This window comes from Pteropus vampyrus, unplaced genomic scaffold, assembly GCF_000151845.1.
Source record: "Pteropus vampyrus isolate Shadow unplaced genomic scaffold, Pvam_2.0 Scaffold79, whole genome shotgun sequence".
Classification (NCBI taxonomy): domain Eukaryota; kingdom Metazoa; phylum Chordata; class Mammalia; order Chiroptera; family Pteropodidae; genus Pteropus; species Pteropus vampyrus.
In genome coordinates this window covers 2361272-2373187 of record NW_011888860.1, presented here as the reverse complement: position 1 = coordinate 2373187, position 11916 = coordinate 2361272, and the positions used below count along the sequence as shown (strand labels likewise).

Here is an 11916-nt window from a genome sequence, read left to right as displayed (position 1 = left end):
TACTAATTTATAAATTTTCTGTTCTATACTAAGTTGAAAGAGCAATTAAGATTAAAATTATCCATCCCTACAGTAGGCTAAGACATTCTTAAAATATTAGATATTAAAATCTAAAGCACAAATAATACCTAAAAACATTTCAAAAGTAAACTTCAATATAAAAATCAAAACTTTACTTGAAAAAGAAAAAACAAGCATCTAAAGAAGTTCAGGTTTCTTTCACATGAGTTCAAGTCTCTCAACCGCCTTACTCCAATAATCCTAAAACTCAAAATCCAGATGAGTTCCTCTGGAGGAGACAGGAGAATTACATCTCTTTTTTTAAAAGATTAGGATTTTTTTTTTAATTACTTTTTAAAAATTTCTTCAAAGTACCTAGAAATCCCTGTTAACTTTTCCTGGCCCAAATTATTGATGATAATGGCTGCTATCACAACATCAATTATTCTTAATTGTGATTGTGCTCTATGTATCATCTTCAAAATCATCCTACAAAAGAAGTCCTATTTTTAGAACCATCTTATTGGGAGAGAACTATGGCTCCGAAAAGTCAAGTAAACTATCCAAAGCCATACAGCTGTTACATGCTAGGGGGTATAAATTGAATCAAGTTTTGTCTGACACCAAAGCTACAGTGCTCCTAATCACAGAGTTACTGCCTCCTTGAAATATGCTGCTTTTGGGAATGGGAGCCATAGCTCATTTAGAACAGAGCTGCAAACAAAAATTCCTTCATCACGCAATTTCTCCTAGAAAAGAAAGTCAGACAATGATGTCCAAACTCAACCTGGATTTGAAAAAGCTGTAGCTTTGGCCTCTTGTCCTTTAATCGCGTTACTTTTTGATAGGGTAGGCAGATAGGTAGATATGAGCCAGAGGGAGAAGGACAATAGGGGTTAATGAGCCCCTAACATCGGTTTAGCAGTAAAACGTATGAAAAAAGATAACAGGCGGCTTGTTTTCCCATGGTCAGAGCCTCTACAAAGCAAAACATCTAGAGGCTTCTGGCACCTCCCTCCTTCTCCCATGATCAGTTAAAGGCAAATGACCATTATATGACCTTACTCTGGGGGCGCTTGACAGGTATTGGCAAAATTAGTTAACTGGGCATGAGCCCACCCTCCAAATCCCAAAAGCACAGATGTGTGACATCTCATCTACGGGCACACACTACACAATGCGCCAGCTTGGAGTAGGAGGGTCAGAGGAGGGACGGAAGGTGAACACAGAAACCGATATAATACCCCAACTCTCAACTTCTCAACACACTGGATTCTCTACCAAGTTGCCCGCTTGGACTTCTCCAAGTGTACTTTGCTTGCTTTACTTAATAAAATTGCTGCTGTTTGCTATGCTTTGCCTGCTGTCTTTCTTCTCCAAGCACTGGACCTGCACGCAAATCTCTTGTGGGGCATCCAAGAACCAAGACCCAACTCTCACAATGCAGACATCTTATTGTCCAGCAACATTTAAAATAGTAAAGCGCTTGATGACTTCTGTCATTACTCCTTTCTTTGGGCTTTTGAGAAAACAATTATAAAATTTGGGACCAAAATGCAAAGTAAACCTCAGGAGAAAATTAGCTTATAAATAGGAGAATAAATCCTTATAGTTAATATATTTAAAGAAAAATAAAACAAACTATATCCTTATAATAATATAAAGAGCTCAATATAAACTAATTTTATATATTTATTTCGAAACATTGTTACAATAAAAAATAGAATAAAATATATTTACCTCTTACTTGGAGAGGTTCTTGTTTCATAAGTGGCGCTTTGAGTTCCGCACCTATATTTTCTGCTGTAAAGTTTATTTAAAAAGTTTACATTAAGAAGTGGCTTTCATACAAACCTATAAACTCAGTATTAGCTAACAATCTGACAATGTATAAAAACGGTTATATTCACAGTCAAGTTGGATTTATCCTAGGAATGTTAAGTAAACATTAAAAAAGCTACTAATTCCCCTCATTAACAGATTAAAAGAAAACAACTAAAGAATCACTTCAGGAGCTAAAGAAAAAGCATTTAATAAAATTCAACACTCATGCAAGTTTCAAACTCTTAGAAAATTAGGACAAAAAGGAATTCCTTTAAAGAGTAAAACAAACTTAAACATTGTATTCAATGGTGAAACTTTAGATGTATTCCTTTAAAATAAGGAACAAAACAAGGACACACACTGTTGATTCTTCTAGAGATACTATTCAATGAAGAAAAAATGACTATTAAGTAGTTACTGAACCTACTTTACAAATAACTCCCCCTCCAAAATAAAAATAAAAATTAAGGGAATTAGAATCTACTTCACACCAACATCTAATTCCAGGTAGATTAATGACTTTAATGTTAAGACATTTACGTACCTAAGAGACAATGATATAGATTATTTTTATGATGGAGTCAGACTTTTTAACAAGATACAAACAAAACAAGAAAAAATGAAAAAATTCTGCTAAATTAAAATTCAGAATATCTGTTCATTAAAAGAGGCCATAAAAAAAGAAAAGCCTCAAACTGGGAGAAGATATTTCCAACAAATAGAATCAACAAAGGTAAGTATCGAGAATATTTAAGAATTCCTCCAGATAAACAAAAGATAACCCACTAGAAAAAAAAGGGCAGAAGACAAAAACAAACTTGCACAGAAAATGAAATACAAGTAGCCAATAAACATATGAAGAGATGATTGCTTCATTATTAAATAGAATCCAAATGAAACCACAAGATGCCATTTTATAACTTGCAGATTACAAAAAATGAAAATTATGACAACGTTGGCAAGAGTATGGAGCAATGGGACCATACACTGCTGATGGAATGATAAACAGGCACAAGGTAAAAAATATCACCTTGGTAAACACGTTGGCATTATCTAATATAGTTGAACACAAGCATATATTATGACCTAACATTTCTACTTCTAGATACTTAGCTTATAGAAACTTGCCTGAGAGCATAAGAGAGGTATATGAATGTTCAGAGAAGCATTATGTTGTTGTTTCAAACTGTAAACAATCTAAATGTCCATAAGCAAGAGAATAAACTAACCAATTCCATTCAAACATCATCTCATACAGCAGTGAATAATAATATACATAATAATGGCTATCTTTCTTAAACCCTTATTATGTGCTAAACACTATACTAGGCACTTTACATGCACCAACTCATTTAATTCACACGACAGCCCTAAAAAGTACATGCTATAATTATCTGCATGAAAATTAATGAACCAAATACATATACCGTTAGGATAAATCTTAGCAACAAAACTTAATGAAAAAAGTAAATCACAAACGAATACATACAATAAGCTATTACCATGAAGTACAAACACAAGCAATACTAACAGGTATATATAAAAAGTCTAAATCTAGTTCTTTTTTTATATCAAGAGACAAATACAAAATTCAGGATAGTCACACTGGATAGGTAGGGTGCAGGGGGATGTAAGAAGATTGTGATTAAGAATGTAAGGTTCTGGAGAGCCAGAGGAGAGAAACAGCAATTAGCAGGATCGTTTTATAAACTATATAAATGTCTAACCAATATATATACTGAAATATATACTTGAAACTGTATATATGAAACTGTATACTTGAAACTAACAAAATAAAATAAAATAAATAAAAATGCAAGATTTAACACACCAAAAAAAAAAAAAAAAAAAAGTAAGGTTCTTAGGTTGGGTGGTAAATTCCCAAGAGTTAATTTTATTGTTTTCTAACTTACATATACAATGCATATATTCTTTTATAAGTATTACATATTTTGTAATAAAAATCTCACACTGAAAACATTTTCCCTGATTATATATATCCTCATTTAAAAATAAAATAGTATTTCAGTTTATTAATAATGTTTATTAACATTTACTAAGCATTTACCATATGCCACATACTGTACTATGTGCTTTATGTTCATTATTTCATTTAATCCTCACAAAACTGCTTTAAGTACTATTATCTTCATCTTACAGATGAGGAAACTGAGCACAAAGTTTTATAACTTCCTCCAAAGTCACACAGCTAGCATTTTAAACATAAAGTCACTTTAAGATTGAAAGCCAAGTCATTCTGATTAGTCTATGTCTTAACCACTTCCTATATTGCCTTTATATTTAAAATAATATTTGATTTATGAGTAAGTATTTGTGTAATTTGCATGGGGGAGGAGAAGATAGAAGTGAATAACGCATTAGCAACCCGGAGATTACTGGTAACCTTTTGAAACAGCAGTTTCAGCAGGAAGAGTAGGGACTGAGACAACAGGTTGAGGTGAGAATGGGAAATGAAGTAAAAGCAGCATCTGAACTTTTAGCAGGAGCTGGAAAGGAGCATGAAATCAAGGAAAGACTGGCTGCATTTCATATAGAAATAGGAATGATGAAGTAAAGGGAGAAACTGTGGTGTAGTAGATTAAGAGAATAATCACAAGAGCAAAGTCCTTGGGCAGATGAGGTAGTTTCCACAACACACATCTCCGAAAACATGTAATGAGATAGAAATGAACTGTTCTCAAATGAACAGTAAGCACACTGATATTTAGAATATCAATGTGTTTAAATGATATGCAACATCATGAAATCTGACTACTTAAATAGTGGTACATTTGGACTTCTGAAATCTTATTGTCAGTTTTCAGTCCACCATCCTGTTTTCTTTGGTTTTATTTTTATTTTGCCTTTCCTGCCATCTGTTTGAAGTTTTCTATATTCAACTCCTACCCCCATCCCATGCTGATTTGGAATTTATAATATTGTTTCTATTGTTTTAACGATTCCACTTAAAAATTTAACATAATCTTTCTAACCATATATAAAATTATTCAGCATCTCTAACTTCCTCTAGAACAAAAAACTTTAACCACTGAAAACCTATCTTAATTAAAATTTTAACATTTAATATAAAAAAGGATTAGTATTTTTACTACCAATAGTTAATTTTACCAACACATTTTATCCATTTCTTGCTCTAGACTGTCTGTTTTTTATCATACCAACCCTTCCGTCCCTCTGGGTTCACTCAGCATCTTATAGAAATAGATACTTTAATAGTTTTTTTCCCTAATGCGGGTGGGTTAGTAATAAATGACATTTATCTTTATACATATGAAAATGTTTTTACTTTGCCTTAACTATAGAATGATTTAGACCAATGTAAAATTCTAAGGTAACATTTATTTTTCCTTTTACCCTTTCATGGGTATTACTCCAATCATTCCTCCCTTTGTTTTTGCATAGTTACTGATAAAAAGTCTACTTCAAAAGAGCAACAATTGAACTGAGAGTATTCTGACTTCTTTTTGGAAGCTTCTAAGTTGAGATATTTCTTGTTTTGGTTTTGGTTTTTAAATCTGTGGATTTCTTTTCATTTTCCCTGCTTAATACTCAAAGTACTTCTGAAGATTGTTTTTCTCAAATTCTGAAAAATTCTTATCCATTATCTCTTTATATACTTCTCTATCATTTCTCTGTTCTTTCTCTGAAATGCCTATTAAATGTAGGCTAGAGCATCATGCCTCTTAAAATGCTTTTCCATTTTGTTGAAAATCTTTTTGCTGTCCTTTGTGCATTCAAGCCGAATTTTAATTTATAAATTCTCTACTTGATTAACTGATCTATTATTTTATTTTAGTGATTACACTTTTGTTTCTAACATTTCTAGCTGGCCCTTTTCCAGATTTATGTGTTCTGGTTTTATTTCTATCAGTTTGTTTCAAAATATGTGAGTACTTCATTTAATAAATTCTTTTGAGGAAACTAAACATTTTAAAGCTGTTATTTTAATATTGAGTTAATTCATATTTGTTGATTTTTTTTGGCTTTTTTAGCATCAGGATTCAGGTATTTTTTATTTTCATTTTTTATTAATTGACATATAACGTGTAAATTTAAGTGTACAATGTGTTGATTTGATACATTTACATATTGCAATATGATCCTTCCTGTATTTTTATGTTTTGAATCTGCAATTATATTCTGAATTGGATATATCCTTTTACTCTCCTCCTCATGCTCTAGTGCTCAGAATGCAGTCTGATCCTACTGTCCTGAACCAGATCTATACTAGCAGTTTGAATTCCTACCCCTCAATCCAATCTGAAAGCCAGGAAATAGCAGGTTTCAGTGCCAGTTCTTCCCCTTGCCTCTCTTCCCTACAGTCTCCTACAAGACATAGCCTCAAGTAACAAAAGAACGAGGCTACTTTCAGCCTCCAGTTGGGAGTGGGTGAAAAAATTCCAACAGTGAGTCTGACTCCAATACTGGCTATGCATGAAACATTTGTAAATCCACTACTTCGAACAAGTCAATCTGGTTGCCAGTGCCTGTTTACAAATCCAGAGCCTGGCCCTTTCCGTTCCATTTCTTGGATATAGCATGTCCTTTTTTGAGTCTAGCTGTCTCTTCAATTTTCTCTATGTTTTACCTGTCACTCCAATGAGTGACAAGTAAAACAGCTTCCTCAAAGCATCTATTTGCAATGGCATCTTCATCAGAATTTCTGCTTATCTAATACATCTTCTTTCAAGGCTTTTATGGATTAAATTAAATACCCAAAGGCTAAGCACTAACAAAGGTAAAACTCTTTGAAATAAAGGCAAAAATATTTTATGTAATTTTTAGTATATTTCTTAATTATTTTTCAGTTAAAGTCACTGGGGAAATGACTTAACGTGGTATATTATGTTTTGATAATGAAAACATGTACAGAAAATCCAAAAAGGCTTTAACTATCCACTAAATTCTAAGTAGGTTATGATAGCACACTGGTAAGTTAAAGATGGGCTTAAAAACACTTCTATTTAAATAATAAATATAACAATTTCAATGTAACATATGACATTGAACAGTTAAATGATCAAAGTCATTCAGCCAAATCACATAAAATGAATTGTACTAAGACTGATATTTCTGGATATTCTTCTCACAACAAACTGTCTAGATGTTACTAATTATACAATGTTAAGAATCACAAAAGTTCTAGTAAATGGCTCAAATACATATATGAATTACTTTGCACACCGCTATCTTATAAACTTATACTGTATCACTGGAGTAGAATCTTTATGATTTCAATAAGTAACCAGATATTATCTATGAATATCTCTAGACATTTGGTTTTAAGCTCAAGTCCTGGCTGTTTGTCACACATCTGCTGTCATTAGCAAAATTAAAACTAATTTTACTGAAATTTAAAACATCTGAATGCTCCTTAAAAACTTAGATTCCTTAGCAAGTCTCTGCCTCTTAATGAGCTTTTCCTGACTTTATCATATGATCTGAATTATTCAAAAGTAAATCTCAAACCAGTAAACATACAAATTATCTTTCAATCAAGTAATTACTTGCTGTCTATCTGATAACAACGTCTATTTTGGCCTCAGCAAATTCTGAAAAACTGAGCCCAAAATAAAGCCATCAATAAACAATGTATTTCTAATATAAGAAAATAAACTAACATTTTTATTCCAGTCAGCAGAAAAAAAAAGAAGCATGGATTTCATGCATTTCAATTTCAAGCATTTTGCATAGTGGAGCCAACTTTATTTACCCCAGCAGTTCTCCATCACAAAGAAAAGAAATTGGCTAAAACTAAACAGTAAGTCCAAAAGGAGGATGGGGCTTAGGCAAAAAGATGAAAAACAGGAATTATAAACAGAATATAGGTTTCTCAAGGAAACTGTATAATCATGCCCTGTGAAAGACCTTCCACTGAAGAAAAAAGTGTTGAAATGTTTATTCTTCTTCAAACCCTCTTTTCTGATACTATACTCCCCTTGACTTTTCTCCTATCTCTGTGAGCTGCTCAAGTATTCTTTGCAGGCTCCTCTACTTCCACTTGTCCTTACTCACTTGTACTAGATTTTATCTCCTAACTCTAAGCATTCTCCCTGTTTCAAAGACACCCATGAACTTCAGTTACCACCTGGGTATAGCTAATATTTAAGTCTGTATCTCTAGGTTAGAACTCTACACATTCACTCATTTACAAATATTTATTAAACCCCTGCAAACCACTTCTTTAGGCACTGAGGTTCCTGCTGTCATTGGGCTTGCAAACAAGTGGGAGGTGAAGAAATAAATATTGAAATATAAGTCAATAATAAGTACAACCTACACAGAGAATTAAAATTAGGGTAATATTAAAGACTAGGTAGCTACTTTAGTTTGAGTGATTAAAGAATGACTATTCAATAAAATAATCTCAGGACTGGGGCGAAAAAAAAAGAATGACTATGCAGAGCTGACATTTCAGCGATGATGTAAATGACCAACAGTAGTCAGCCAGGTGAAGTACACCTTGGAAAGAGAAAGCAACTGGAACAAAGGCCCTGTAATGAGAGCAGACTTGGTATTTTTTTTTTTCTTTTTAATTTTCAATTAGAGTTGACATTCAACATTATCTTATATTACTTTCAGGTATACAGCATTGTGGTTAGACATTTATATAATTTACCAAGCGATGCCTGACTAGTTTAGTACCCACCTGGTACTGTACACAGTTATTACAGTATTACTGACTACATTCCCTATACTGTACTTCACATCTCCGTGACTATTTAATCCCTTAGTATTTTCTAAGGTTTGGCTGAAACATAATGAGCAAGTTAGAGTGAAAGCAGAGATCCAAGGGAGGTTATTGCAGTAATCCAGCCAAGAGATGATGATGTCTCACAGCGTCGTACAGGCATACCTCATTTTATTGCGCTCTGCTTTACTGCACTTCACAGACATTGTGTTTTCATCAACATCAAGTAAAGACCCTCCACGAACAAAAAGATTACAACTCATTGAAGGCTCAGATGATGCTTAGCATTTTTAGCAATAAAGTATTTTTTAATTAAGGTATGTACATTTTTTAGACATAATGCTATTGCACACTTAATAGACTGCATACTGTACAAATACCTTTTATATGCACTGGGAAACTCAAAACATCGTTTGACTAGTTTTATTGCGGTATTCACTTTACTGCGGTGGTCTGGAATGAGGCCAAAATATCTCCGAGGTATGCCTTTAGTATACCCAATTGCCTACTAGTCATCTGTTAAGATGTCTCCGAGGTACCTACAATTTAGATGTTCAAAACTGGATCTTCTCATTGAAGTACACTCTCAATAGCTTTGGTATTCCTAATTTTAGATGCCAATGAAATCATCTCATCACCCAATCCAGTAACCAAGCACTGTCCTTTACTTGACCCTACCCTTCATTCCCCCAAATTCAATCACCAAGCCCTAACTATTCAGCTCTTAAATCTCCTGAGTTCATCTACTCCTTTAAAAACATCATTGCCATTAGCCTGGTCTAGACCTTCATATGTATCACTGCCTCCTTTGCAATCTGTTTTCCAGTATGCAACTAGTTATTATCTTTCTAAAACCTTAAATTTGATCAAGCACTTATCTACTTAGAATACTCCAATAGATTCCACTACCTACAAAACAAAGTCGAAACTCCTGAATAAGATCCTGATCTGACTACTATTTACCTCAAGTTTTATCTCTTGGACTTTTGTAATTTTACTTCCTTTCTCCATCATTCATTACGCCAATACCTACTTTTCTTTCAGATCCCTAATTAGATATCATTTCTTTATGGAACCCTTTCCTAACCACTGAAGACTCAGGTGTCCCTCCGATATGCTGCTGCAGCATACAGTACTTCCCCTATCACAGTACTTACTCTACAATTTACATTTGTTCGCTTAATTTTCTGTTACAGCAATAAAGAGACTATAAATTCAGAGTTATTCTCATTTGCTGCCAAATAAAAAGTACACAATAAATTACTGAATAAGTGAATAAAAGACTTCTTTTCAATGCTGCACAGCAAACTAGACAGCCTGAACAAAATCTTTTCAAATGCATTGCTAAGCTAGCAAAAAAGTGTTCTGTAGAGGGCAAAAAGGAAGGAAAAGCAAGACCTCTATAGCAGGGGTCTCCAACTCCCGGACTGCGGACCGGTACCAGTCCATGGCCTGTTAGGAACTGGGCCACATGGCAGGTGAGTGGTGGGCAAGTGAGCAAAGCTTCATCTGTATTTGCAGCCACTCCCCAGCGCTAGCATCACCACCTCAGCTCCATTTCAGATCATCAGGCAGTAGATTCTCACTGGAGCACCGGTCCCTGGTGCCAAAAAGGTTGGGAATCACTGCTCTGTAGAATAAGTGAGCATTGCAACAAAGCCAGCTTTTTACCTGGTGATTTCTGTTGACGCTTATACTCTTCGAGCTTCTACTTTCATGGCTGCAAGGAGCCTGAGAGACCAGAGAATAAGAGTAGTTCTGCTCCAGATGGTAAATCTAACAGGAGAGATACTCAGGAAAAAAGCTACATACATGGTGGAACTGTGAACTAGAAATAATACATCCGGAATGGAACAGCGTGCCTACCTTTACTCTGCTATTAAGTAGTAGAGAAGAAAAGGATTCTCCTGAAAATCCTAAGGACAGGTCAACCTTCATGCAAGCTTGCAGCAGAATTCATACAACCAACGTTGTCAAAAAAATGTGAAGCAGAGAATTTAATTTAATGTGATTTCAAGTTGTTTTCCTAGCAGCTAACCGAGGCAAAAGAAAACCATGCAGGCCCACATCCTCAATTCAAAGAGACATCAATTAGTTCCAAGATATAAAACTGCATGGAAAATGAACTCTTGGTTAAAAAAAAAACACAGATATGGCATCATGAGTGAGAGCAAGAAACAGAGAAAAAAGATAATATAGTGGGAACCAAAAGATTTCAGATAGCATAATATTCAGTCTTAGAATATAAAATAGCTATATTTAATATGGCTAATAAAAGAGAAGTTTGAAAATATAAGCAAGGAACATGAGACCAACCAAGTAAGGTGAAAAATACTTTCTAGATATAAAAAATATAACCACTGAAATTAAAACCCAACATATATATTAACCAGCAAATTAGAGGTAACTAAATAGGAAATTAGTGAACTAGGCAAACTTAAAGAAATAATTCAAAATTTGGGCCAGAAAATATGACAGAAATAAAAATATAAGACTCAGAAAATGATAGAGGAGTTTAGAGACATGGAAAATAAAGAAGATGTGACATATTTCTAATTAGAGTTCCAAAAAGAGATAACAGAGAAATGGGAAAAAATAATATTTGAAGGGATAGTAACAGAGAATGGTAGAATTCCAGAATTGTAGAAAAATACCAATAAAAATGTTTTATAGGTTAGGTATAGCAAACATTCAAGGAACAAATATTCTTACACAAACTATTCCATTATATAGGAAAAAAATGATTTTAAAACATTTATACATACCTGCTTCATCAAACGATGGTACTTTTTTTACTCTGAGAGTTTGTGATCCCTGTCCTTCTTTCTGAACATTTGTAGAGTACAGCTTTACTTGATTCAGTGTACAAAAGCATGGGTGACTACAGGGAACCATGTTTGAAACGTTTCCAAATGTCGCTAAATTCTGCCATTCTAAAAGAAAAAAATACTTCAATTTCAAAAAAACTCACAAGGATTTTTATACCCAATAAAACATACCTACTATGATTAGAAAAAGAATAGTTTTACAGAATAACAGTAAAACTTTCATACTAGAAGATACCCAAATATAAAATGCCAACCCATCTTCTCCACTGGAGATGTTTCATACAGGGACTAAATTCTGTAAATTAAAAATAAGAATAATATTCCTATTTTCTCTTAATTTGTAAATTTATTCATATGGAAACTTTAAAAATATATAAAATTAGACAAAACATTCATATTATTCACTGAAAAGTGTCTGGCATATAATACTCTTTATTTTGTATGCTGGTTGCATGCCAAAAAAAATTGGCTTAATGTACTTTTGAAAATACAGAATTCTTAAAGTGGGAGCAGCTCAGGAGGGCTTTGTACTCAAAAGTCCTATATACTGAA

General features: G+C 33.5%; 1 protein-coding gene across 1 annotated transcript in view; it reads right to left on the bottom strand.

Annotated features, from left to right (window-relative positions):
* SLC30A9 (solute carrier family 30 member 9) overlaps positions 1 to 11916 on the bottom strand; it is a 74573-nt gene that overhangs the window by 55909 nt on the left and 6748 nt on the right. The window contains exons 2-3 of the mRNA XM_011362820.2: positions 11302 to 11469; positions 1713 to 1803 (exon numbers count right to left, since the gene is read on the bottom strand). Of these exons, the coding sequence (XP_011361122.1) occupies positions 1713 to 1803; positions 11302 to 11469 (259 nt within the window). The remainder of the gene's footprint in view (positions 1 to 1712; positions 1804 to 11301; positions 11470 to 11916) is intronic.